This window comes from Oncorhynchus tshawytscha, linkage group LG21 (assembly GCF_018296145.1).
Source record: "Oncorhynchus tshawytscha isolate Ot180627B linkage group LG21, Otsh_v2.0, whole genome shotgun sequence".
Lineage (NCBI taxonomy): Eukaryota > Metazoa > Chordata > Actinopteri > Salmoniformes > Salmonidae > Oncorhynchus > Oncorhynchus tshawytscha.
The window spans coordinates 15,794,786-15,818,288 of record NC_056449.1 but is presented as its reverse complement, the minus strand read 5'-3'; the positions used below and the strand labels follow the sequence as shown (position 1 = coordinate 15,818,288).

The 23,503-nt window shown below is 44.1% G+C and overlaps 1 protein-coding gene across 3 annotated transcripts; it reads left to right on the top strand.

Moving 5' to 3' along the window:
• Window positions 1-695: 695 nt before the first annotated feature.
• On the top strand, window positions 696-23,503 carry LOC112221031 (calnexin). 3 transcript variants are annotated; one of them, XM_042303146.1, is made up of 14 exons: window positions 696-799; window positions 10,662-10,892; window positions 12,125-12,198; window positions 12,516-12,574; window positions 13,522-13,745; window positions 14,474-14,666; window positions 14,869-15,058; window positions 15,530-15,643; window positions 16,297-16,453; window positions 17,400-17,615; window positions 19,671-19,790; window positions 20,024-20,144; window positions 20,314-20,450; window positions 20,673-23,503. In XM_042303146.1, the coding sequence occupies exons 2-14, from the start codon at window positions 10,665-10,667 to the stop codon at window positions 20,730-20,732; spliced, it is 1,893 nt and encodes a 630-aa protein (XP_042159080.1). In that variant the 5' UTR covers window positions 696-799; window positions 10,662-10,664; the 3' UTR covers window positions 20,733-23,503. The 3 variants fall into 3 exon arrangements, with proteins under 3 accessions (XP_042159080.1, XP_024238864.1, XP_042159079.1); XM_024383096.2 differs by having other exon boundaries at window positions 20,311-20,450; XM_042303145.1 differs by lacking the exon at window positions 696-799 and adding an exon at window positions 1,054-1,196 and having other exon boundaries at window positions 20,311-20,450.

Below are 23,503 nucleotides of genomic sequence, written 5' to 3'. Positions count from 1 at the left end.
TTGAATGCATCTCTAGGCCATAAGGTTTTGTGATAATATTGTAGGGTAGGCTATTTGATATTTTCATTTAGCAGCATACAGTCAGGGCACTTCAGAAAACAGGATGTATAGAACACAGCATTCATTTTCAAACATGATCATCCATACAATATAAAGCGCTTTGAGCACATGTAAAAGCACTACATAAATCCAGTCCATTATTATGGGGTTCAAACACCCCCAAATTTGACCAGGATGGGGGCATGCAATTAGCCTTTGTTGTTGTTTATGATCAGAAAAAAAGAACTGTATCCAAATGAATGCATCTATCAACAAATATGTAATTATATTGTACATTATTGAATAAGCCTACACCATATTCAATAAACCTCACATTCAGAATAATCACATTGGCGCTTTAGTTGATAAATTAATATGTAAAGAGTTTTACTATTTTATTTGAACTTCACAAAGTACATAAATCATTAATTGATCATAAACTACAACAATCATCAATCATTTTCGCTGCTGCAAATTTATATTTGAGCCTTGTCTGACTATAACCAATCGGCATGCATTTCCTCTTAGAGCTGGACAAATCATCGCCGTCCACGAGGTTGAGATTGGGGGCGGAGACCATTCATTGTGATGAGCGTGTAGTACAAGCAATCAAATTCCTATAATTCCCGGGAAATATCAACGTTTTCAAGTTAGCAACCAATCAGCAAGTTGAGAAGGTGGAGCTACTAATCCAGTATGCATGCCCCAAAGCCACACGTGATCCGGCTGTAGTTCCAAGTGGTCACATCGGAATCAGGAGGTAAGTAATGACGAACAAATATCACTTCTTACAAACATAAGTCGCTAAATTATAATGTCAGTCTAAATTGACATAGGATACTCAGCTGTTTGCATACAGGCCAGTATCGTTTAATTGCAATACTGAATAAGATCAAGAACCCATGCGTGGTCTTAGCATAGACCCACTAGCTGACGGCCAGCTAGCAAGCTAATTTAGCCTAGTTAGCAATTAAGATAACAAATTAATGTAATTGTTCCGTTTATTGTCATGTAACACCGTCAGTTGCACACTTTGCCCGTGTGTTCATTTTGCCGACATTTTGTGTAAGACAAGTTGGACAGGCTAACGTTACCTAACTTGGCTACATGGGAGGCATCGAACGTGGATAGCAAGCGATACCAGCCTCGAGTTAAAAGTAAGGAAAATGACATTGCCTATTAGTTACAATAACGTTCCGACATTTTCACAAACTATATTGTAGTTGACTAACACTAGAAATCAGTAAAAAAAGATGTGGTGATGCAGCAGTGTGTGTCATGGTGCGAAACCAATATGGCTATTTAAATATCGTACACAAGTAAATGAATGGACTCATGATAAGCATTCTGCCCTAACTGTAGCTATGTCCTTTTTCGTGTGGTAATTGTAATCGCGTTTCCTGTGTTGGATATAGTGGGTAACATTAGCATACTCCCTTCAAAAGGGGATTATCAAGATGAGTACTATAGCTAGCTACAGATAATATTATGTGAAATAATGTCCCTTAGGAGCATGAAGCCTGCTTGTAGGAATTGCTACGTGTTTTATAGGAAAACCTTGTTACCCCTGTTCTACCATGGAAACGGGTATTACTGGCAAAGCACTTAGAAGTCAGACCAGTTTTACAAACCCACTTCCGCCACTGAATGAAACCAGAAAGTGCAACGGCTAGATAGAGGTCATACAGCGCCCTCTTGGAAATGTGGCTTTTACAGTTTGCTTATCTAACGGAATTGGTTAGCTTTGGGACACATCAGAAGTCTTGTATTGGTTGGACTCCCTGAGTTGTGCATAGATCTGGTGGCTGGCGACCGAAAATAACCATATCACAACATTGCCAGCTTCACCCCTCCCCCCAATTTATGTTCTGCCACCAAGGCACATGTGTAATTTCTAGGAACTCGACTTACCAGATGTAAAGTGAAATGTTAACCTCGGTATGAAATAAATGTCTGAATCCAACTTTTGTCTGAACTGCACCATATTCCTCCTGTGTGTGTAGTGCTTGGTCTAATTGCAGGAATATGGTGCAGTTCGGAGAACAATTGGATTCGGGCGCTTATTTGATAGCGAGGGACACTTCACTTTATATCTGGTAAATCGAGGAAACGTTTTTGGGGGGTGGGGCCGGCTATATTGTGATAGGGTTATTTTCCGTTGCCACCCACCAGAAGGATGCAGAACTCAGGGTTTCCAACCAATACAGACTCCCGATGTTTCCCAAAGCTAGAATTGGTGTGTCTTATTGAATGGTTAGCTATTGTGAGAAATGTAATTGGTATTCTATATAAATCAATTATCTGAATGGGCGTAGGAAGTTGGACATTTGTTGTTATACCTTGTTAAATAGTAACTTCTCAGTTCTCTGGTGGGTAATATTTAAAACAGATCTGTTATGTTTTAAGATTGGACATAAGAAGATAATTGCACTTTAAATCCATACTTGTTGACAATTTAGTAACTAATGTTGAATGGCACAATAGACTGATACACATGCTTTAAAATATAATATTAGCTTTTACATAATCTTCTTACATCTTGCATTATCTTTTTTGAGATGGTCAAGGCCCCGAAAGGCACATTGGGGGGGGGGCCTTTGGGTCCTAATCTTATCTGCTTCAACCCAGGGCGCACCCCTTCCCAGATCCCTACAGTATGACCTAGACAGGGCTTCACAGCACAGAGTTTGCTTTCCAGTATCAGATGCTGCATGTTTCTTATCCATGAGAGGACACTCTGTGAAAGCACAGTTCGACATCTTGCACAAGATGTCTCCTACTTAGATGGTATACACTGAGAGAACCATATGACCTCAGCATTAGAAGACAGCATTGTTTTCCCCAAGTACAGCGTGAACTGGATGGAATGAATTCAGAAGACTGGCTGACAGATAACACTCCTTGCTGTGTTGCTTGAGCACTGATTGATTAGTCTACAGTCACCTCCCCTCCTTTTATCTATCTATCTGCTCTGCTCTCAAGGACATGTGACCACTGAAGCATGATGTGAATGGGGGAAGGCTGTCCACTTGGCAGCACAACTAGGGTCTCCCCTCATGTGTGTGTGTGGTGTTTTGTTTGCCTGCATGACGTCTCCAGCCTTTGTTGAGAAAGTTACATTTGGCACTACTCTCACATTTATCCTTCTGGCCCTCCCACCCCTGGACCACAAAACGCCCCGCACCTGTCCTAGGCTGCAAGCACCCTTCAAGCTCCTGTATCCCCCAAACAGAGCGACTGTGGGTTAGGGCTGGGCGATATATCGAATGAATTAGAATTTGTTTTTGCGCGATATTCCAAATTCTTGTATTGCAAGAATCAAGGTTATTTTCCGATTTTTATGAGTTTGGTTTGTCTGCTTGTTCTCATGTTGTATTTTTGGGAGTCATTGTCCCAAAGGCGGGAAGGCAGGCGAAAAGCTTAGATCCAAAATCAGCCTATAGAAACACATTGGCCTTATTTTGGACAGATCTTTATGGTTTACACATACACACCAGGCCCTTTCCCCTGCCTCTCACGTCAAACAATTTTAAGAGATCACATCCTTCTCTCTGACAAGTGGTTTCAACTTGCTATTTGAGGTTTGGTTAAACAGAATGGGTCATATGGACAATAACTCATTGAGATATTATTCTACTGTAATAGTAACTTTTCTAACAATACCCTTTGTCTGAACTGCTCAAATTATGCTCAGAGCAGACACTACTAAAACAATATCAATATCAATATGACAACCCCTCTTGTGCCACATGTTCTGCACTACTACTATAATGAATTGATGATGGAATTTATTAAAGTACTGTAATTGTCGTGACATCAGACTTATACATCTTCCAAATAGACTCTGGAAAATCAATGTTCAGTTTGTCGCTCACAGCATTAGGGTTACCGGTAGCAGCATTTTAGCCAAAGACTGTTATATTAGCTATCTAGTATGTGTTTTTATAAATATGCAATAAGCATAAAATACAATCCTATAAGGAATTGGCAACTTGTTCTCATTCTGAGAAGTAAAGTACACTACATGACCAAAAGTCATCGGCATTCATATGGAGTTAGTCCCCCATTTGCTGCTATAACTGCTTTTACTCTTGGAAGGCTTTCCATTAGATGTTGCAACATTGCTGTGGGAACTTGCTTCCATTCAGCCACCAGCATTAGTGAGGTCAGGTACTGATGTTGGGCGATTAGGCTTGGCTCGCAGTTGGCGTTATAATTCATCGCAAAGGTATTAAATGGGATTGAGGTCAGTCAAGTTCTTTCACACCGATCTCGACAAACCATTTCTGTATGGACTGCGCTTTGTGCAAGGGGGCATTGTCATGCTAAAACAGGGAAAGGTCTTCTCTGAACTGTTGCCACAAGGTTGGAAGCACAGAATCATCTAGAATGTCATTGTATGCGGTAGCGGTAACATTTCCCTTCACTGCAACTAAGGGATTTAGGCCGAACCATGAAAAACGGCCATATACCTGTATTCCTTCTCCACCAAACTTTACAGTTGGTGCTATGCATTCGAGTAGGTTGTCTGTTGGACTGCCAGATGGTGAAGCATGACTCATCACTCCAGAGAACATGTTTCCACTGCTCCAGAGTCCAATGGCGGTGAGCTTTACACCACTCCAGCTGACACTTGCATGCGCATGGTGATCTTAGGCTTTTATGCGGCTGCTCAGCCACGGAAACCCATTTCATGAAGTTCCCGACAAACTGTTGGTGTGCAGATGTTGCTTCCAGAGGCAGTTTGCAACTCGGTAGTGAGAGTTGCAACTGAGGACAGACAATGTTAATGCGCTACATTCCAACTCTGCGGTTCTGTGAGCTTGTGTGGCCTACCACTTCGCGGCTGAGCCGTTGTTGCTCCTAGACCTTTCCACTTCACAATAACCGCACTTACAGTTGACCGAAAATCTGGGCAGGGCAGAAATTTGATGAAAGGTGGCATCCTATGAAGGTGCCACATTGAAAGTCACTGAGCTCTTCAGTAAGTCCATTCTACTGTCAATGTTGGTCTATAGACATTTCATGGCTGTGTGCTCAATTTTATTCACCTGTCAGAAACGGTATATGGCTAAAATAGCTGTATCCACAAATTTGAAGGGGTATCCACATACTTTAGTGTATATATATATATATATATAAGTCTAGTTTACTTGATTTCAACATCTGAACAAAGTGGACAGGCTAACATGCTTTTCAAACAGAGACAACTTCAACCTTGTTGGCTAGTAAATAGATCCAAGTTGGCTAAACTTGAAATATAAAGATTAGCTGGCCAATCACTATCACGTGGGCTTGAGAGATTGTTGATGAGACCTGTGTTAATTTTCTATAGCCTAATGCCTGCTACAAGAAGTTGGGCATTATTAGTGAATGTGCATTATGCATGGTTCTGATTAAATTTGTAACAAAGGGCATTTTCATAGACTTGAAAGCCAGATCAGTGATATTGCCCAAGCCGAACTGTGGACCTTGCAAGTCAACTACAACCCCATTGCCTCACCCACTCCCAAAAGTCTTATATCTTAACCCCTTACTTGGTCATCAAGAAGATACATGCATGGTGCTTTGGTGGTGAGCTTCCCTCTGGTTATCCCCTCTCTGTTGGCAGCCTGACTTGTTGCAGGGAAACACCCTAGTCACAGTTTACAAACAGACGCATGGCAGAGCCCTCTGTTAGAGAACACACCAGCTGTCGTGTAGACAGACACCGCCAGGACCATCACCGGGCCTGAAGGTGTCCCTCTTGGCTAGTGAAAGCAAAGTGGTGACAGTGTTTCTTCTATGTATGAAAAGCTGTGAAGGGAAAGTTGAGATTAATATCTCTTTAGGCACTGCGTGGTCATCACTAGTTAACACAGCCACAAATTCATAATTATGCCTAACACCTCCTATTTCTACAAATGTTTTTTGTTTTCCAAAATGTTTACGATATAGCAAATTTTCTCTTTGTGGCTGTGCGAACTAGTGACAACCACCCTGCGTGGCTGTTGCCTGGCTACCCAAACCCCTTGCTACACGCTAGTGCCGATTTATGATTAAATCGAATATTGTGATATCTGACGTTGATGGTATATGTTGCAGCAAGACTAAACTCCATTTAAAATGTACAAATCCTAAACTGCAGTTTTATCAGCATGTTTAAATTTAATTAACTAAGCCTTATTTTTTTAACAACATGAAGATTATTTAATGAGAATGCGACTAATATTGTAAATACGCACAAATTGTACTTAACATTGTCATTAATGGAACAAAACGATTATATTGGGTATGGTGATATTGGGAGCAGCATATCATAGTAGATGTCCACCAACGGTTTCTTCTCTGGAATAAGTCAGGATTTTAGTACCTCCCGACGATTTGTACATTTCGCACGCGCACACACACAGGCTGTGTTCGCAGCTCCCCTGATTTGTCCCCTCAGGACACTCCTTAAGGGATATGGTTTTAGAGGTGATGTGTCCCTTGGGGGGGGGGGTTGGTTATTTGGACAGATGGGAGTTGATTGGGGGGATGGGTGTATACCTCTCACCCACCTTCAAGGATTTTTGTCCAGCTACTCCAGTGATTTTTCTTTTCACATGTATAATCGGGTGAATAATGTCGGCAGTCAAGTCTACAGCCGGTGGTCCTGTAAAAAACGGTGCACTGAACGATCGCCGTACCAACGTTAGGTCCACATTCGGTGCAATGTGTGCGAGCATTTAGAATGCACATATGACCTGCAGAACAAGCTCAATAGAGATACTGAATAGGAGTTGTGATGAGAACGGTAGTACTGGAGTATTAATCTTCATACCACATATGGACAGTAGTGCATTATAGTTATCTTGACCTAATAACCATTTTGTTTAGACTGTCTGGGCTAGTTACCACCATTACTGCTGTGCCATGGGAAGTGCTAGCCGGTGGTGCTACTGATGCTAATACCACGTGGGGTTAAGCTATGTACATGGTACGTATAGTGTGCGATTGCATGCAAGCGTGTAGGTGCTGGTAATCTCCCGACAAAAAGACAATTGGTAACTTTGGTTTGTGTGTTAATGGACTTCGGTTAGATCCCTCTATATTATGACTTGATTTTAGATTAAATTATGGTTGAAAAAAATACACTGCTCAAAAAATAAAGGGAACACTTAAACAACACAATGTAACTCCAGGTCAATCACACTTCTGTGAAATCAAACTGTCCACTTAGGAAGCAACACTGATTGACAATACATTCCACATGCTGTTGTGCAAATGGAATAGACAACAGATGGAAATTATAGGCAATTAGCAAGACACCCCCAATAAAGGAGTGGTTCTGCAGGTGGTGACCACAGACCACTTCTCAGTTCCTATGCGTCCTAGCTGATGTTTTGGTCACTTTTGAATGCTGGCGGTGCTTTCACTCTAGTGGTAGCATGACAACGAGTCTACAACCCACACAAGTGGCTCAGGTAGTGCAGCTCATCCAGGATGGAACATCAATGCGAGCTGTGGCAAGAAGGTTTGCTGTGTCTGTCAGCGTAGTGTCCAGAGCATGGAGGCGCTACCAGGAGACAGGCCAGTACATCAGGAGACGTGGAGGAGGCCGTAGGAGGGCAACAACCCAGCAGCAGGACCGCTACCTCCGCCTTTGTGCAAGGAGGAGCAGGAGGAGCACTGCCAGAGCCCTGCAAAATGACCTCCAGCAGGCCACAAATGTGCATGTGTCTGCTCAAACGGTCAGAAACCGACTCCATGAGGGTGGTATGAGGGCCCGGCGTCCACAGGTGGGGGTTGTGCTTACAGCCCAAGACCGGTGCTAGAGAACACCAAGATTGGCAAATTCGCCACTGGCGTCCTGTGCTCTTCACAGATAAAAGCAGGTTCACACTGAGCACATGTGACAGTCTGGAGACGCCGTGGAGAACGTTCTGCCTGCAACATTCTCCAACATGACCGGTTTGGCGGTGGGTCAGTCATGGTGTTGGATGGCATTTCTTTGGGGGGCCGCAGGTAGCCCAGAGGTAGCCTGACTGCCATTAGGTACCGAGATGAGATCCTCAGACCCCTTGTGAGACCATATGCTGGTGCGGTTGGCCCTGGGTTCCTCCTAATGCAAGACAATGCTAGACATTATGTGGCTGGAGTGTCAGCAGTTCCTGCAAGAGGAAGGCATTGATGCTATGGACTGGCCCGCCCATTCCCCAGACCTGAATCCAATTGAGCACATCTGGGACATCCTGTCTCGCTCCATCCACCAACGCCATGTTGCACCACAGACTGTCCAGGAGTTGGCGGATGCTTTAGTCCAGGTCTGGGAGGAGATCCCTCAGGAGACCATCCTCCACCTCATCAGGAGCATGACCAGGCGTTGTAGGGAGGTCATACAGGCACGTGGAGGCCACACACACTACTGAGCCTCATTTTGACTTGTTTTAAGGACATTACATCAAAGTTGGATCAGCCTGTAGTGTGGTTTTCCACTTTAATTTTGAGTGACTCCAAATCCAGACCTCCATGGGTTGATAAATTTGATTTCCATTGATCATTTTTGTGTGATTTTGTTAGCACATTCAACTATGTAAAGAAAAAAGTATTTAATAAGAATATTTCATTCAGATCTAGGACGTGTTATTTTAGTGTTCCCTTTATTTTTTGTGCAGTGTATATCAGTTGTATACTGCATGTGGTAATGTGGCCCTAATAGTACTCTTACATACTCACTCTCTCTGTGGCCAGCCCCACTTATTTGGCTAATGGTATCAGAACATGCTGAAGGGTGAGAGTAGGGGGGATTTATGAAGGCACAAATTGCAATCTCATTGGCTTTATCCGATTAGAGAAGACAACCCAATCCCGAATCAATCCTTTCCCCCTAGGCACTAGCGAAGATCTGAGAGGATTGGATAGGTATAAGGGCTCAGACACAGCAATAGCGTTTCCTGGCCGAGAGTACTTATAACCGCTGAACGCAATTTGAAAACGAATGCACACTGATTTAACATGCAGAATTGTTTGAAAAAAGTTGGCAGTCTACTGCGGATGGTCCCTAAAACGCGATTGGCAGACACAAGCTAGATCCACATTCAGTGCGACATGTGTTAGCCTTAAGAAACATTTTTATAATAATCTGATAATTCGGCAGAATATTTGCCATATTGCTTACACTTATGTAGTCCACTCCAGTAGATGGGTGGTAGGGCAGGATACGGGTTGATTTGGGACTGTCGGAGGAACATATGTCTGTGTGCACACAGTCTGTCCTAAATGATTTGTATTGTGTCGTAAATTGCCTGTGAATAATATGAAAGTTAAATATGTGTCGTGTATAAACTCAGTGGGTGTTATATGGCCTGCTAGTGTAATCTCATTGGGACTGATCGCATTAGGGGAAAGGCTAAGGCTGCATATCCCTCAGGCACCCCTCTCGTCGCTATGGCAATGGGTGCCAGGGAGGCTCTGGGTAACGGCATGGTGACCATGTGCCTGGAAACGGTCAGAGGGTGTGTGCATTCTGCAGGCATGGAAAGGATAAATGTTTAAAACCTTAGGAGGGAACCTAGTAGTATTAATGGACCATTTTGGTTCCAGGAACTTTCAATTATAGTCCTTATAAGACCGGGGTTGTCGGTTTGATTCCTGCATGGACCACCTATTCCGCTAGTTTTTTTTATGTTCTAATAGGATAAAAAGCTCTATGTAATTTGACACAATGGCCACCTGCTTTGGAAGTAACCTTTTTTCTCCAGCTCAGCGATATGTTGACTTGAATTGTCACTCGCCCACACATTTCTGGTGTCTCATGTAGTCCAGTCTCTCACATATTCTTCCTCCCCTGTTTCCTTCCTTTAAAAAAAAATCTTGTTTATCCCCTTTACTCTTTATTTAATGGCTGCATTTTCTCTGCTGTCATTTCCCTTTCTCCGTCACATCCCTTCCATCTTTCTTGCCCTACCCATAGCTTCCACCGTTTGAAATCAGCCTTTACTCTTCGTCATTTTGATGTGAAAGGAACGGATGGGTGTAACTAAGCAATAATACTTTAACTCCGCTCCTCCTCCCTAGCCCTCGAGGTAAGGTGGCTAGCAATCTGAAATGGCTAAGGAAGGAATTCAATAGGAATCAGTGTTTTCCCCCATATTCATTACCGGTATGTCATAAAAAAATATATATTTCTGCCAAGGTGTGCTTTTAAATGGATAATCTGTTAGAGGCATTCAGCTCTTACCCTAAAAGGTCTGAAGCCTGCTAATTTTCTGTTCTACCTGATGATTAATTGCACCCACCTGGTGTCCCAGGTCTAAATCAGTCTGTGATGATAGGTGAACAATTAAAAAATGCAGTGGAACTGACTTGGCGGTCCAGAGTTGAGTTTGAGGGGTCTAGGGGAACAGCTAACGCTAGTAGCAATGAAACCCCACTACCCTTGCCGCCACTGCAGAAAAAAATCCTAGGGTGAAACATTGGGAATCTGAATGTAGATGCAAACAGGAAGTGGGGATCTGTTAATTAGCCAAAGTAATTAGTAGGCTCGAGTCAGCAAGACTATCACTGTTATCTGCCATACTTATTAAAGCACTTATGGACAGCTGAGGCAACCGCTCACATTTTCTCCTAGTTTATGAATTGATCTCTCTCCTCTCCCCTAGACAATGGAGTTGAATGTGAGGTGTGTTGTGCTGCTGGCCGTGGGCCTGTGCTCCACCCTGCTACTGACCACAGTGGCCGCCCACCAGGAGGAGGAGCCTATCATGGAGCTGGCGGAAGACATGGGCGTGGAGGACGAGCTGGAGGACCTGGGCCTTGGGGAGGAGCTTCTGGATGGGGAGGTGGAGCCAGAGGATGCAGACACACCACCGGGACCGCCTCCAGCCCCTAAAGTAAGTATCCTATTGACCTAGACCAGTGTGTATGAAGTTAGAGTTTTAGTGGTTAGATAGTGTAGCTCCTCTCTTTCCCTCCAGCATACCCACATTGTGACAGCCAAGGAGGAGAGGTTATGCCAACATGGCTGCTCACTGTTCCCCTCAAGGATAAATGGATCATAATTTAGTGTACTGCTTGGATATACTCTGCATCGACTCAAAGGGAGTGCCTCACTTGTACACATACATACCAACCGACCAATTTTCACTAGTCAAATGTCCATTGTGAATGGGCTGTAGAGTGAATGGGAGGTTTGAGCTCATTTTTTTATGACCTGGGTCTTAACCAAAATATCACAGATGAGACGAATTGTTCACCTGCCACTTTAAGGGTGGGAGGTTACCGTGGTTGTGCAACTACAGTCATGTTTGTGCCTGTGAGATTGAGTCTGACTACTAGAAGTGTTGTCTTCTCTTCCCTAGCAGTTGAAACTCAAACATAGAAAAACAACCTAGCTTGTGAACAGAACAATGTAAATAGCCAATAAACACAAGGACAAAGTCTCACTTAAACTTTAGTTTAAATTAAATTAGACTAACTTTTATGCTTGTGCACAGAGCTTCTAAAAATGAATCTTTCACTCAGCTCTACACATACGCACAGCCCCCAGCCAGGCAGTGCTGCAGCGCAAGGTGGAATAGTCTATATTGGATTTGTAGTTCTTTGACTTTTTACAATTAAATTACCAACTAACAAAATGGCAGAAATACTTACAAAACAACAGCTTCTGCATTATTTATTTTACTATAAATTTGATCATACTTTACTATTTTTATTCACACATGCGAGTGAAAGGCTCACTGAAGCCCTGAACACCAGCCACCGTGGCTGGTGAAATAGACATCTTACACGCCAATGCCAAAACCTACCTGCAGGTGGCGGGTGTTCATTTTAGACCCTGTTTCTACATAAAGGATATGGCTAACGCCAGAGTCATGAGACATTTCCAGTGGTGAATATCTCTGACTAGCCTAACTTCAGTAGAGGTAGGGAGGCATTTAAAAAACTCTTGAGGTGATACATTGACTAGCAATGTGACTTGAAGGTTTGCTATCTGACTGACCCATGTCCTCCCATTGCTCTTGCATAGGACACACACACACACACACACACACGTGTCCTGGTTGGCACACTGGGCAGTGGACGAGCTGACCCACTGACCCCTCTGCTCTCCGCTCCTCTCTAGGTGACCTACAAAGCTCCCGAGCCCATGGGGGAACACTTCTTCGCCGAGTCCTTTGACAGGGGGACCCTAGACAGGTGAGAACTCATTAAACTTTGAAACAGTGCTGTTAAACACAGGCATTATTATATACAGTCATTTGTAATGCAAATTACATCTACACCAAGGAAGATATATTGAAATATGCTGTGCCGAAATAACATGGGTGTTTATAAACTGCATTTATTGTCTTCTATGCCACACTGTGCTGTTTGAGTGCTCACTATAGGACCAGCTGCCATTTTGACCTAAATACGAACCCAGCCCCAAGGTCATTCCCCCAGGGGCTGTCCCTCTGGTGTCCAGGTGCTACCCTGTTTACTTGACTCAAGTCAATTTGCTTCTCCTGTTTCAGCTGGGTCCTCTCAAAGGCCAAGAAGGAGGACATTGATGAGGATATCGCCAAGTATGATGGTAGGCACTAAGACAGTTATGGCCCTGGTCAGAGAGGACCTTTTTAGTCTAGCAGCCAGTGGTGGGTAGATAAAAAAAATAAAAAAAAAATTTTAAATCTACCAGCCACCCATTTTTTGTACTTTTTTTGTAAATATTTTTCCCCGCATTAATTGCACAAAAAAACAGCAGTTATTTTTTGCGGATGAGCGTGCTTTTTAATGTTTCTAAATCAATGAATGTGTTACTAGTAAGATGTCATCTGGTATATTGCTCAATTTAATTTAATATGTTGTGAACTGAGTCTCTTTAACCAAAATAGAGATGAGACAATTTCAGCTGCCCCTTTAAGGTGTGCCTTTTGAAAATTTGTCTTCGCTAGCAGTGGAAGCAAACTCAAACATTGAAAAACAGCCTGACTTGTGAACAAAACAATGTAAATATCCAAGAAACACATGTAGAAATTCTTATTGTAGTAGTTACACCAACTTTTATACCTGTGTAGATAGCTTCTAAAAACAAATCTTTTAGCACTTCACTCACAGCCCCCCAGCCAGGTGGTATAGCTATAACATTAGGATAAAAAAATGTTGGTGCTCTGCCAGATATGAAACAAAACGGCAGAAATACTTTGAAAACAGCTACTGCAGCAAATGCCCATACTTGACTTTTTACTATTTTTATATAAAATGCTCTCACTTTAGTGGCCCAAGTGTGACCACCTGCTAACATGGCTTGTGAATGAGAGATTCTTACCTGCCAATGCTAAAATCTACCTGCATTTGGTGGGCGGTGTTAAATTTAGGCCAGGTCTCTGACACATTGTATTAAGTAGGGCACAACATAGCAAATCATTTTACAAACAGAAACCAACAATTTGTGTTTGGTGCTTAATGAATACAACCTAGCTTTGGCTCCATTCAGGCAGTTATCAAGTGAGTATATTCACATATTTGACCTCCTTGCAGGTAAATGGGAGGTGGAGGACATGAAAGACAGCAAGCTGCCTGGAGACAAAGGCCTGGTCCTCAAGTCACGTGCTAAGCACCACGCCATCTCAGCCCAGCTCCTCAGACCCTTCATCTTCGACACCAAACCCCTCATCGTCCAGTATGAGGTCAACTTCCAGCAGGGGATCGACTGTGGCGGTGCCTACGTCAAACTGCTCTCCCAGACCCCAGACCTTAACCTGGTAAGCCACACGTCTGCACCAAAGATTTTTATAACGAACCCAAGATAGACCACAGCCTGTCGTTTCGGATGGGAACAAATTAGTCATAGTGGGCAGAACAAGAAACTAGGGGGACGACGCCAAGGACACGAAGCCAAGGCACGTTATAGCATGTTTTCGTTAAGGAATAGCTACTTTGCGAAGTGCGTGTGCAATAACTCGATGCACCCTTGGACTCATTCTAAAAACCAATTTTTGAATCATTATAATAATAAAATAAATAGTGTACTTTTCCAAATGGTTAAATCTACAAAACTTAGTCCACTCTCTTTGTAAAATATTATAGTTTTGGGAAACAGGAAACTGTATTGAGATCAAATGTTTCATCGGTGAGAATCTGCAGAAGATCAGCCAAAATCCATCTCGCTCCATCTCCCACTGCCAGCCACTTGGCTTCCTCTCACCACCATATTTGGTAGTAAGTGGAGATGCCAAGCGGATGCTTCATATTTATACATCCAGTGAAATATCTGGCTCATTATTCTATCCGTGCACCATGCAATCTAAGACACTCTCAGAAAACACAAAATAACCTCTCAAAAGTGCTCTGTTTATGTAGAAGACCCCTTAGCTTGGTCTTCATTTAAAATGTACCAATGTAGACGGCCTGGAAGTCCAGTAGCCAGTTACACATTCCATAATGCTCTAATCCAGAGCCACAGTAAATGTATATTTGTCCTTCCCACCAGGATGAGTTTGTTGACAAGACTCCCTACACCATCATGTTCGGACCAGACAAGTGTGGCGAGGACTACAAGCTGCACTTCATATTCCGCCACAAGAACCCCAAGACTGGCGAGTACGAGGAGAAGCACGCCAAGAAGCCTGACGCAGACCTGCGCACCTACTACACTGACAAGAAGACCCACCTTTACACACTGGGTAAGACATTTCAACATGTTCTCAGGCACCATTCAGGTATCCTTGCTGTTGTAACTGGTGCGATGTCACTTAACGATCACATAGAAATGTATTGTGTAGGACACACGATCGTATGCCTGTTAGATTAGGGAATAGTGCTCGTTTTTCTTGTTAAATTTCTATTAGTTCCTCTAACCATTTCTGTCTCTCTCCCGCCTCCTAGTGGTGAACCCAGACAACAGCTTTGAGGTGCTGGTAGACCAGACAGTGGTGAACAGTGGTAACCTGCTGACAGACATGACCCCACCCATCAATCCTGCCGCAGAGATCGAGGACCCCGACGACCACAAGCCAGAGGACTGGGACGAGAGGCCCAAGATCCAGGACCCTGACGCAGTCAAACCTGAGGACTGGTAAGGGCCTGTGTGTAAGCGGGAGAGAGGCTATTTCAGCAGGTTAGTGTAATGGATGTGAAACGGCTAGCTTAGTTAGCGGTGGTGCGCGCTAAATAGAGTTTCAATCGGTGACGTCACTTGCTCTGAGACCTTGAAGTAGTAGTTCCCCTTGCTCTGCAAGGGCTGCGGCTTTTGTGGAGCGATGGGTAACGATGCTTCGTGGGTGACTGTTGTTGATGTATACAGAGGGTCCCTGGTTCACGCCCGGGTATGGGCGAGGGGACGGTCTAAAGTTATACTGTTACATTAGCTTACATGTAAATTACACAGCATGTGCATGTTTCAAATGTAGTTGGATTGTTTTGACATGGGATAATAGGTGTGTGTCCTGTGGACAGTTCTATGTTTGTGCCAGGTGTGGGGGTCTGTGTTAGTGTGGGGGTGCTGTGTTAGTGCGTGTACCCTCTAATTCACCCGCCTGCCCCACAGGGATGAGGATGCACCAAAACAGATCCCAGATGAGGATGCAGTGAAGCCAGACGGCTGGCTGGATGATCAGCCAGAGTACACCAGTGACCCCGACGCAGTCAAGCCCGAGGACTGGTAACTACCATACCGTCGCATTCAGCTCACCCCGCTATCTTGAAACACTCTCAAACTGCTGTCTCTCTCCCCTCTACCATAGTACTCCATCGCTTCTGTCTTTCTCCTCTTTCTCTACCTTCATCTACCACCTCTGTCTTCTTTCTCCCCTTCGTCTGGTCTCTCCCCTTCATATACCACCTCCCCTCCGTCTTCTCTTCCCTCATGTTGTATCCTCATCTAGGTCAGCCCACTTGTGTGTTGGAAGCTAATTGCTAGCCTTTGCGGCAGCTCCTCTTCTCTGTGAAGAGAGTGGACTTCCTGGTGAGAGGAGCTAATTTCACAAGGCATGCTTTGCCTCAGGACAGCCAGGCCTGGTTTTTGGGCTGCGACGAGCTGCTTTTTCACTGCTTTGATGTCTCACTTCTGTGGCGGAAATTAAATTAGAGCCGGTAGAGAAGAGCTAGAGGAACGGGACACAGTGGAAAGAGGGCGGAGACCAATGTTGAGATACGGGCTAATGACCCCTTTTCGAGGTCCTCTAAATGCAGTCTCTTTTCTTTCTCTTGTTCTTTGCTTTCTTACACCCATAGTAACTTGCAACCGTATACCATCATTTTGTACACTGTATGACTGCGTCTGTGACATTGTCGTAACTTGTTCTTTTTCTCCAGGGATGAGGACATGGATGGCGAGTGGGAGGCCCCTCAGATCCCGAACGCCCTCTGTGAGACCGCGCCCGGCTGCGGTGCATGGCAACGGCCCATGATTGACAACCCCAACTACAAGGGCAAGTGGAAGGCCCCAATGATCGACAATCCCAACTACCAGGTAACCCTTCACACCTTCCAACGTGTACCATGTACCAAAGCATCAGCCTCTTTAGGAACATGCTTCACCCCAGTGAAGTGTGTAGCCTAAATAACATGCACACAATAGTTTCACTTGCTCTTCCAGAATTTGCCAACTATTTGTACACTATATATACAAAAGTATGTGGACACCCCTTTAAACTAGTGGATATGGCCATTTCAGCCACACCCATTGTATAAAATCGAGCACACAGCCAGGCAATCTGTAAAGTTTGGAGGAGGAATGATGGTCTGAGGCTGTTTTTCGGGCTAGGCCCCTTAGTTCTAGTGAAGGGATATCTTAACACTACAGCATACAAATATGCAGTTCTGTGCTTTCAACAATGTGGCAACAGCTTGGGGAAGGCACTTTCCTGTTTCAGCATTACAATGCCCCCTTGCAAAAAGCGAGGTCTATACAGAAATGGTTTGTCGACATTCGTGTGAAAGAACTGACTGGCCTGCACAGAACTGACTGGCCTGCACAGAGCCCTGACCTCAACTCCATCAAACACCTTTGGATGAACTGGAACTCCTAATGCTCTTGTGGCTGAATGGAATCAAGTCCCTATAAGAATGTTCCAACATCTAGTGGAAATCCTTCCCAGAAGAGTAGAGGCTGTTATAGCAGCAAAGGGGGGAACCAACTCCATATTAATGCCCATGATTTTGGAAGTAGATGTTTGACGAGCTGGTGTCCACAGACCTTTGGTCATGTGGTGTATGTATTGATGAGAGCTTATTTATATTATCTTGAATAGTAACTTTATTTCATGTGTTTAAGAAAATGTCCTACCCTTTTTTTTTTTTCTGAGCTGTCATTGCAGACAAATCCCAATGTACATACTTCGAATCCTAACATAATTGTAATGCACACAGTACAGTGTACTCTACTCTCAATGTAACTCCACCTCTCCTTCCCCCAGGGTGTGTGGAAGCCCAGGAAGATTGCCAATCCGGACTTCTTCGAGGACCTCCATCCCTTCAGGATGACCCCCTTCAATGCCGTGGGCCTGGAGCTGTGGTCCATGTCCAGCGACATCTTCTTCGATAACTTCTTCATCACCAACGAGCGGCACACGGCCGAGCGCTGGGCCAATGACGGCTGGGGTTTGAAGAAAGCTGCTGAGGGAGCCGCTGAGGTGGGTACAACTGCACATACACAGACACTGATATACTTGTACGCCTACACTTGAATGCTTCATGTGGATCATGAAGCATACTTAATTTGGATCTCACGTGAAACGTAACTGTTTTTGCAAGAAAAGCGTGAAGATGGTGTACACAGGACCCGTGTAGAGGTATGTTGAGAGGTCGCATAATAGTTAGGACGGGCGAGTACTCACGCCTCGTTGATAAAACAAAAAAATATGCTGACATTTGATAATGACACCACATACATTTCCTTAACTGGCAGGACCACTCTTCTATCCTAACCATAACACTTTCAACAGCTCTTTTGGATTCCTGTTGCATCTAAGAAGTAGAGTACAGCAAGATCTTAATTTTCCCAATGGATGTTTGTGCAACTACCGGACCTGTCCTTGTAGCCAGTGACTTCTCTGAAACCTCTCCATGGAGCTATGCAGATATTTTCTGCGTTACATGAAGTCTCTAGCCTCTGGGGTTAGCAATAAAGTAAATCCAGACTAAACTAGAGTTGACGTGTTGTCCAACCACAGACTTAGAATCAGGGGCCGTCTGTATGAAGTGTTGTCTCAGAATGGGAGCGCTGATCAAGTATTAGCCCCCGTCCCCGTAATCTTATTCATCTTTATTCAGAGAATATCAGTGGTTAGTGGTGATTTCTCTGCCTGTGTGTTCTCATGGGGACACCAGAATAGACACACTCCCCACACCCTTCAGAGGAATGCTACTGGTTAGCGTGGCTATCTGTTCCGTGTGACGCGTAAAAACCCTGGCCTGCTCCGCCCATAAGTGGAAACAGACATACACATGGTGTTCTAGGGAGAGAGAGAGGCCAAGCTGAGCAGTAACAGTGGAACAGTCACTCACCATGCTACAGCTACTCCTCTGTATGAGTTGGATTTAGTTGAAAAGCTTCCTGGGCTAGCCTAGCATGACTCTTACCCGGTCCCTTTCTTGAGGTAGCCTAGCATGACTGTTACCCAGAGGAAGAGTGTAGCCTGAAGTGGCTGGTGCATTCTTGCACCGCTAGAGTACACTGTTTCATAGAGCCAAACGTACAGCTGGGGCTGTGGACTATTAAGAAGCAGTGGCCCTGCTTCTCACATGCGTAGGTGGTCTCGCTCCATTGCAGTTGAGGCAAAATAAGCTTGTGTGCAGTAGAGTTGTGAGTCCAGTTGGGATGATGTTGGCTCGTACCCAAGGATTAGCTGTTAGTTTGGTTGCCTCTCGTCTAAATCCCTGCAGCCCCAGACCTATGCTGCCTTTTATTCCTAAAGATGAATTCCTGGGATGCCTGGCATGTTGGGCTTAATGGTCCTCTCTATACATCTAGGCTTCTCGCTCTCTCTTAGCGGTCTCCGCTCTCTCTTAGCGGTCTCCGCTCTCTCTTAGCGGTCTCCGCTCTCTCTTAGCGGTCTCCGCTCTCTCTTAGCGGTCTCGCACACGGCTGTACTAGCTACATACCCCTCACAGTGAACCGTTGGAGTTGGATGCACACCCTCCCGTGATCTGTCATTGTTCTCCCATAGTATGCAAGACTTAGGTTAGGACTTAATGAATGATCAAACTAAGGGTTTCTTTTGACTGAGATTGAACAAAAGCAAGAGTCTTTTTGTTTTATCAAGTGCACAAGTATGTTGCACAAGTATGCACTGTGAAACAGGAAACCCCTAGCCCTTAATGAAGACTCTCAGGAAGTGAGTGAGATGTGTAAAGAAACCCTCAATAACTTAAGATTCTTTTTTTTTTTTTTTTTTTTACACAATACATATTTAGGATTCATATGAAAGATACAGGAGTGAAGGTTTTTTTTTTGTGGTCGACTTGGTATTGACCTTTTCCGACCGTTTCTTAATGCCCCATACCCAACACTTTGGTATACCAGCCATATTGTGGCAAACTTGTTACAAAGAACTACTTTCAACGGCACCCCCAATAGTGCATATGTAATCCATACCCTGCTGGTGATGTAGTTAATGTTGGTTGGTTGTGGTCGTTGGTTCCCAGATCTTGACCATTCCGTGACTGTGTTCTCCCATCTCCTCTAGCCCGGGCTGGTAAACCAAATGATGACTGCAGCAGACGAGCGTCCCTGGTTGTGGGTGGTCTATGTGCTGACTGTGGCCGTGCCCCTCATCCTCATCATTGTCTTCTTCTGCACCGGGAAGGTGAGGGACCACAGACCATTTTAAGGTTTCATCTCAATAGTGTCTAATTTATTATGAAAAATTACTCCCACACACATTTACCTCTGCATGGTCATTTGTCAACAGTTCGGTCAAGTCGTCAAGACTTTCAGTAAATGTCGGGAGTAAAATCCTCAATGGATGACTAAGTGATGTCATCAGAGACAATGTTTTGATCTGTGTTAATGTGTATCTTTTTTCTCTCTCCCCAACAGAAGGCGGTGGCTCCAGCTGCAGCTGACTACAAGAAGACAGACGAGCCTCAGCCAGACGTGAAGGAGGAGGAAGAGGAGAAGGCTGAGGAGGACCAAGTCAAGGAGGAGAAGAGCCAGCCAGGTTAGGACTCATTGGCTCGGTCTTCCTCTCTGTCTGTTTTGTAGCTTCACAAATGTATGTCAAGACGGTGTCATTTCACTTGACAATGCGTGCTGCCTTGCCTCACCTGGGGGTATTTCACAATGGTCTCAGTAAAAGTGAACTCTGTGTTGGTTGGTTTCCATAGCAGCAGCGGGGAAGAAGAGTGATGCAGAGGACAGCCCTGCAGAGAAGGAAGGGGAAGGGGAAGGGGAAGAGGAGGAGGAGGAGGAGGAAGAAGAGGCAGCAGTGAATGAGGAAGAGGAAGAGGAGGCGGCAACTGATCAGGTACGGGACAGTAAGGCAAGTCTTGGTAAGCATGTGGTTTGTTGTGATGACAAATCAGAGCTTGCCACTTTTGTAGAAAGAGCATTGTAAAAGTACTGTTGGTAACTTCTGAGGTAAAAATGGCTTTAGAAATAATTGTGACTGGGTTGATTGTGTTAATTTAATCGTTCAGAGTAGAAATAATGATGACCCAAATCTCCCTCTCATTCCCGCTCTCTCCAGAAACAAGAAGATGATGTCCTCAGGAGGTCCCCTAGAAACACAAAAGGGAGAAAGGACTGAAGTGGCTGCCACAACCCTGGATCTTCTGATTTAAACCAACTGGCCTGACCCCCCCCAGCTCCCTTTATTAACCACCGCCTCTGGCTGTCTTCTCCACACCTCCCCCTCCCAGGACGATGAAGTGATCTCCCTCGTCAGGATCAACAGAAAACAATCATGACTGCCTCCAATATGGAAGTGTGGATTCCAGTATGGTGAAGACTGAGTTGTTGGTGTAGAAAGGGGCTTTTTTGAACAGCGAAGAAAGAATAAATTGATTTCCCATACCATTCTGTAACAGTGCAGCAGACACTAACCTAGGGACCCCACCTTGTCTCCTCTTCTCCTCCCACCCCAACACCCTATGCTTCTGCTAATCAGCCCCCCATTCATCCATCCCGCAGATCTAGACAGTATTTATCAACCGGTGAATCTGGGCAACACTACAGCTCGTAGGTTTTAGCCATTTTCCCCCTCAATGTCTTCTTGCTTGGTCCAGTTTAACAGTCCCATGTGTTTTGTATGTGTCAGAGGAGTAGATAGACTTAACATGAGCATTTCTGTTGAAGGTCGACAAAAAAAAACATGTAATTTGGATGTCTTGTCTGCTTTTAACACTGCAGTTGTGGTTTTGGGGGGGTTTCAAGAGACAAACGTTCCCATGATAAACAGGTCTCCTCGACATTTCATTCCATGTGGCTTCCACCACCTTCAAAAAAAAAAGTGTGTTTAGTTGTAGAGAGCTGGGATTAAGGGGGGGTCCATTGTACATGCTTAGTTCCCCGCAGAACTGTGGGGCGGGCAAAGTTTTTGAAACGGAGAGAGAGCTTAGTAAACGGGCTTCGATAGATTAGATTCTGTGCTGCGTTACACAGCCCTAGAGAGAAAGGTTTGCTGAACGTTTTTCTTCTGTGAATGTACTGTGATGTTTCTTTTAATACTTTGTACATGTCTTTTTTCATTTGTTTTTGATCTATAATGTAGGGATATAGTGTAAGTGTACATTAACAAATATTTGTGAGGGAGGGAGTATGTGAGGCTGGTGCTCGGAGGGGTGACAGTTGGTTGCCGGCAGGCTTCACGGAGATGCCAAGGTTTTCATACTGATGTCCTTGCTCCTGCTGACTCATCAAGAGAAGATGGAGAAAAAAAAATCCTGGCTCAGCTCACGCATCCTCCTTCCTCATTGGTGGGATAATTCAGTCTCCCGCCTGGCTATTGGTAGCTGAGTAAGTAAGCACATCCTGTGACTGCATTTCCTAAGTCAAAAGCAACAGCAGCAGAATATAACACAGATCTTTAAGACTTTTACTCTTATGTTTCTCATGACAGTTTGAGTCTTACAAGAGTCATAAAGAGTACTCTCAGGGTGTCAGACAAGCTTCCCCCCCTCACTACTTTCTCACTGAATGATTCATTGATGTCTTTTGCTTTTAAACTTAATCTCATACGACATGAAAAAGGAACTAAGGAGGAAAGATTGGAACTGCCTACAGTATTTTACGTTCCTTGTTTCTTTCTCCCATTCTTGTGAACCTGTCCATGCTGTTTTCAGAACATCATAAAAAGCAGTGGAAGTCAAAAGCCATTAGAGGTTTGTCTCATATACAAAAAAAAGAGTTGGCACTTTTCAAGGTAACTGAGGCTACCACAAACGCATACTAGGTCATTTGCTGTCGCTGTCTGTCTGCATGGAATCCTGGTCAAGTTTTGTGGTCTCAGATTCCTTAGTGGTGAATGTCGGTCAGTCATGTTTGGAATCCTACAATTCTTATTCTCCGGTGTCTGATCGAGCGAGGTGAATGGGGATTGGTTCTCCCGACAAAACTCTAGGCTGCATGTGATTGGGTGATGAGGATCCACAGCAGCTGTTGGTTGATTGGGCATTCATCTACTACAGTACATTTTGGAGGGCAGGGAGGAAAAGGTAGAACTTACGATGTTACTCACAAAACAGAAATAAACAGATTTCATTAAGAGATTGGAGGTTGGCAGTGTGTTTTTCCTGTATTGGTCTCATGGTTTTGTGTGGTGTGGCTGGGGGTCGTCACCTCTGAAATTTAGTTGGCATGTACAGCTTCCGCCTTGAGGAAATAGACCTCCATTTCTCATTGTTTTCTTTCTTATTGTGAAATGACCTGTGTCATGGGGTATATGCGATGTAGCTAGTTCCCACTGCAACCTGGTTAATGTTTCTTTATGGTACCATTGCTACAGGGTTTGTGTGAGGCTTAGATAAAATATGAGGTGGGAGACCGAGACACCTAGTTGGCGTTTTCAAGAAAATGAAAAGGTCAGAACTACACTTTTATGAATATTCCTAAAGACATGCAGCTTTCCTTTACACTCTTTCTGGCTACCTTTTTCATTTGAGTCTACAAAGTTCTTATTATTTTACCTTTTTATTTGGTTCTACCTAAAGCTGCCTAGATAAGACTCCTAGACTGAACAGTGCACTGTAATGTACCTTACATATATCTCAGCTTTCCTGTGTGACAATACTCTCTGATGGGTCACCGAAATGAATGGGTTTAACCTAACTTAATCCTGTACACTAGAGATAAAATGAACTATAAAGAGTTACCTTTGGTTATCACGGTTGAAATTTAATGTCACATCATGGATAAAGTTGAATAATTGTTTAGTGGTGGCTTTAAAAACTGTGATCACAAATAGCCATGTGAATATGGGTCACAGACTGCTCCTCTGACCCATGTCTGTTATAAATGCAGTCATCTATGAATGGGGACGCCATTTTCTTTTGATGAATAAAAAGGCCTAATAGAAACTGA

Excerpts from the sequence above, each read along its gene's own strand:
- LOC112221031 (XM_024383096.2), top strand. The coding sequence starts at position 10,665 with ATGGAGTTGAATGTGAGGTGTGTTGTGCTGCTGGCCGTGGGCCTGTGC. Across the intron at positions 13,746-14,473 it reads AGACCCCAGACCTTAACCTG|GATGAGTTTGTTGACAAGAC; the intron begins GTAAGCCACACG and ends CCTTCCCACCAG. Across the intron at positions 15,644-16,296 it reads GCAGTCAAGCCCGAGGACTG|GGATGAGGACATGGATGGCG; the intron begins GTAACTACCATA and ends CTTTTTCTCCAG.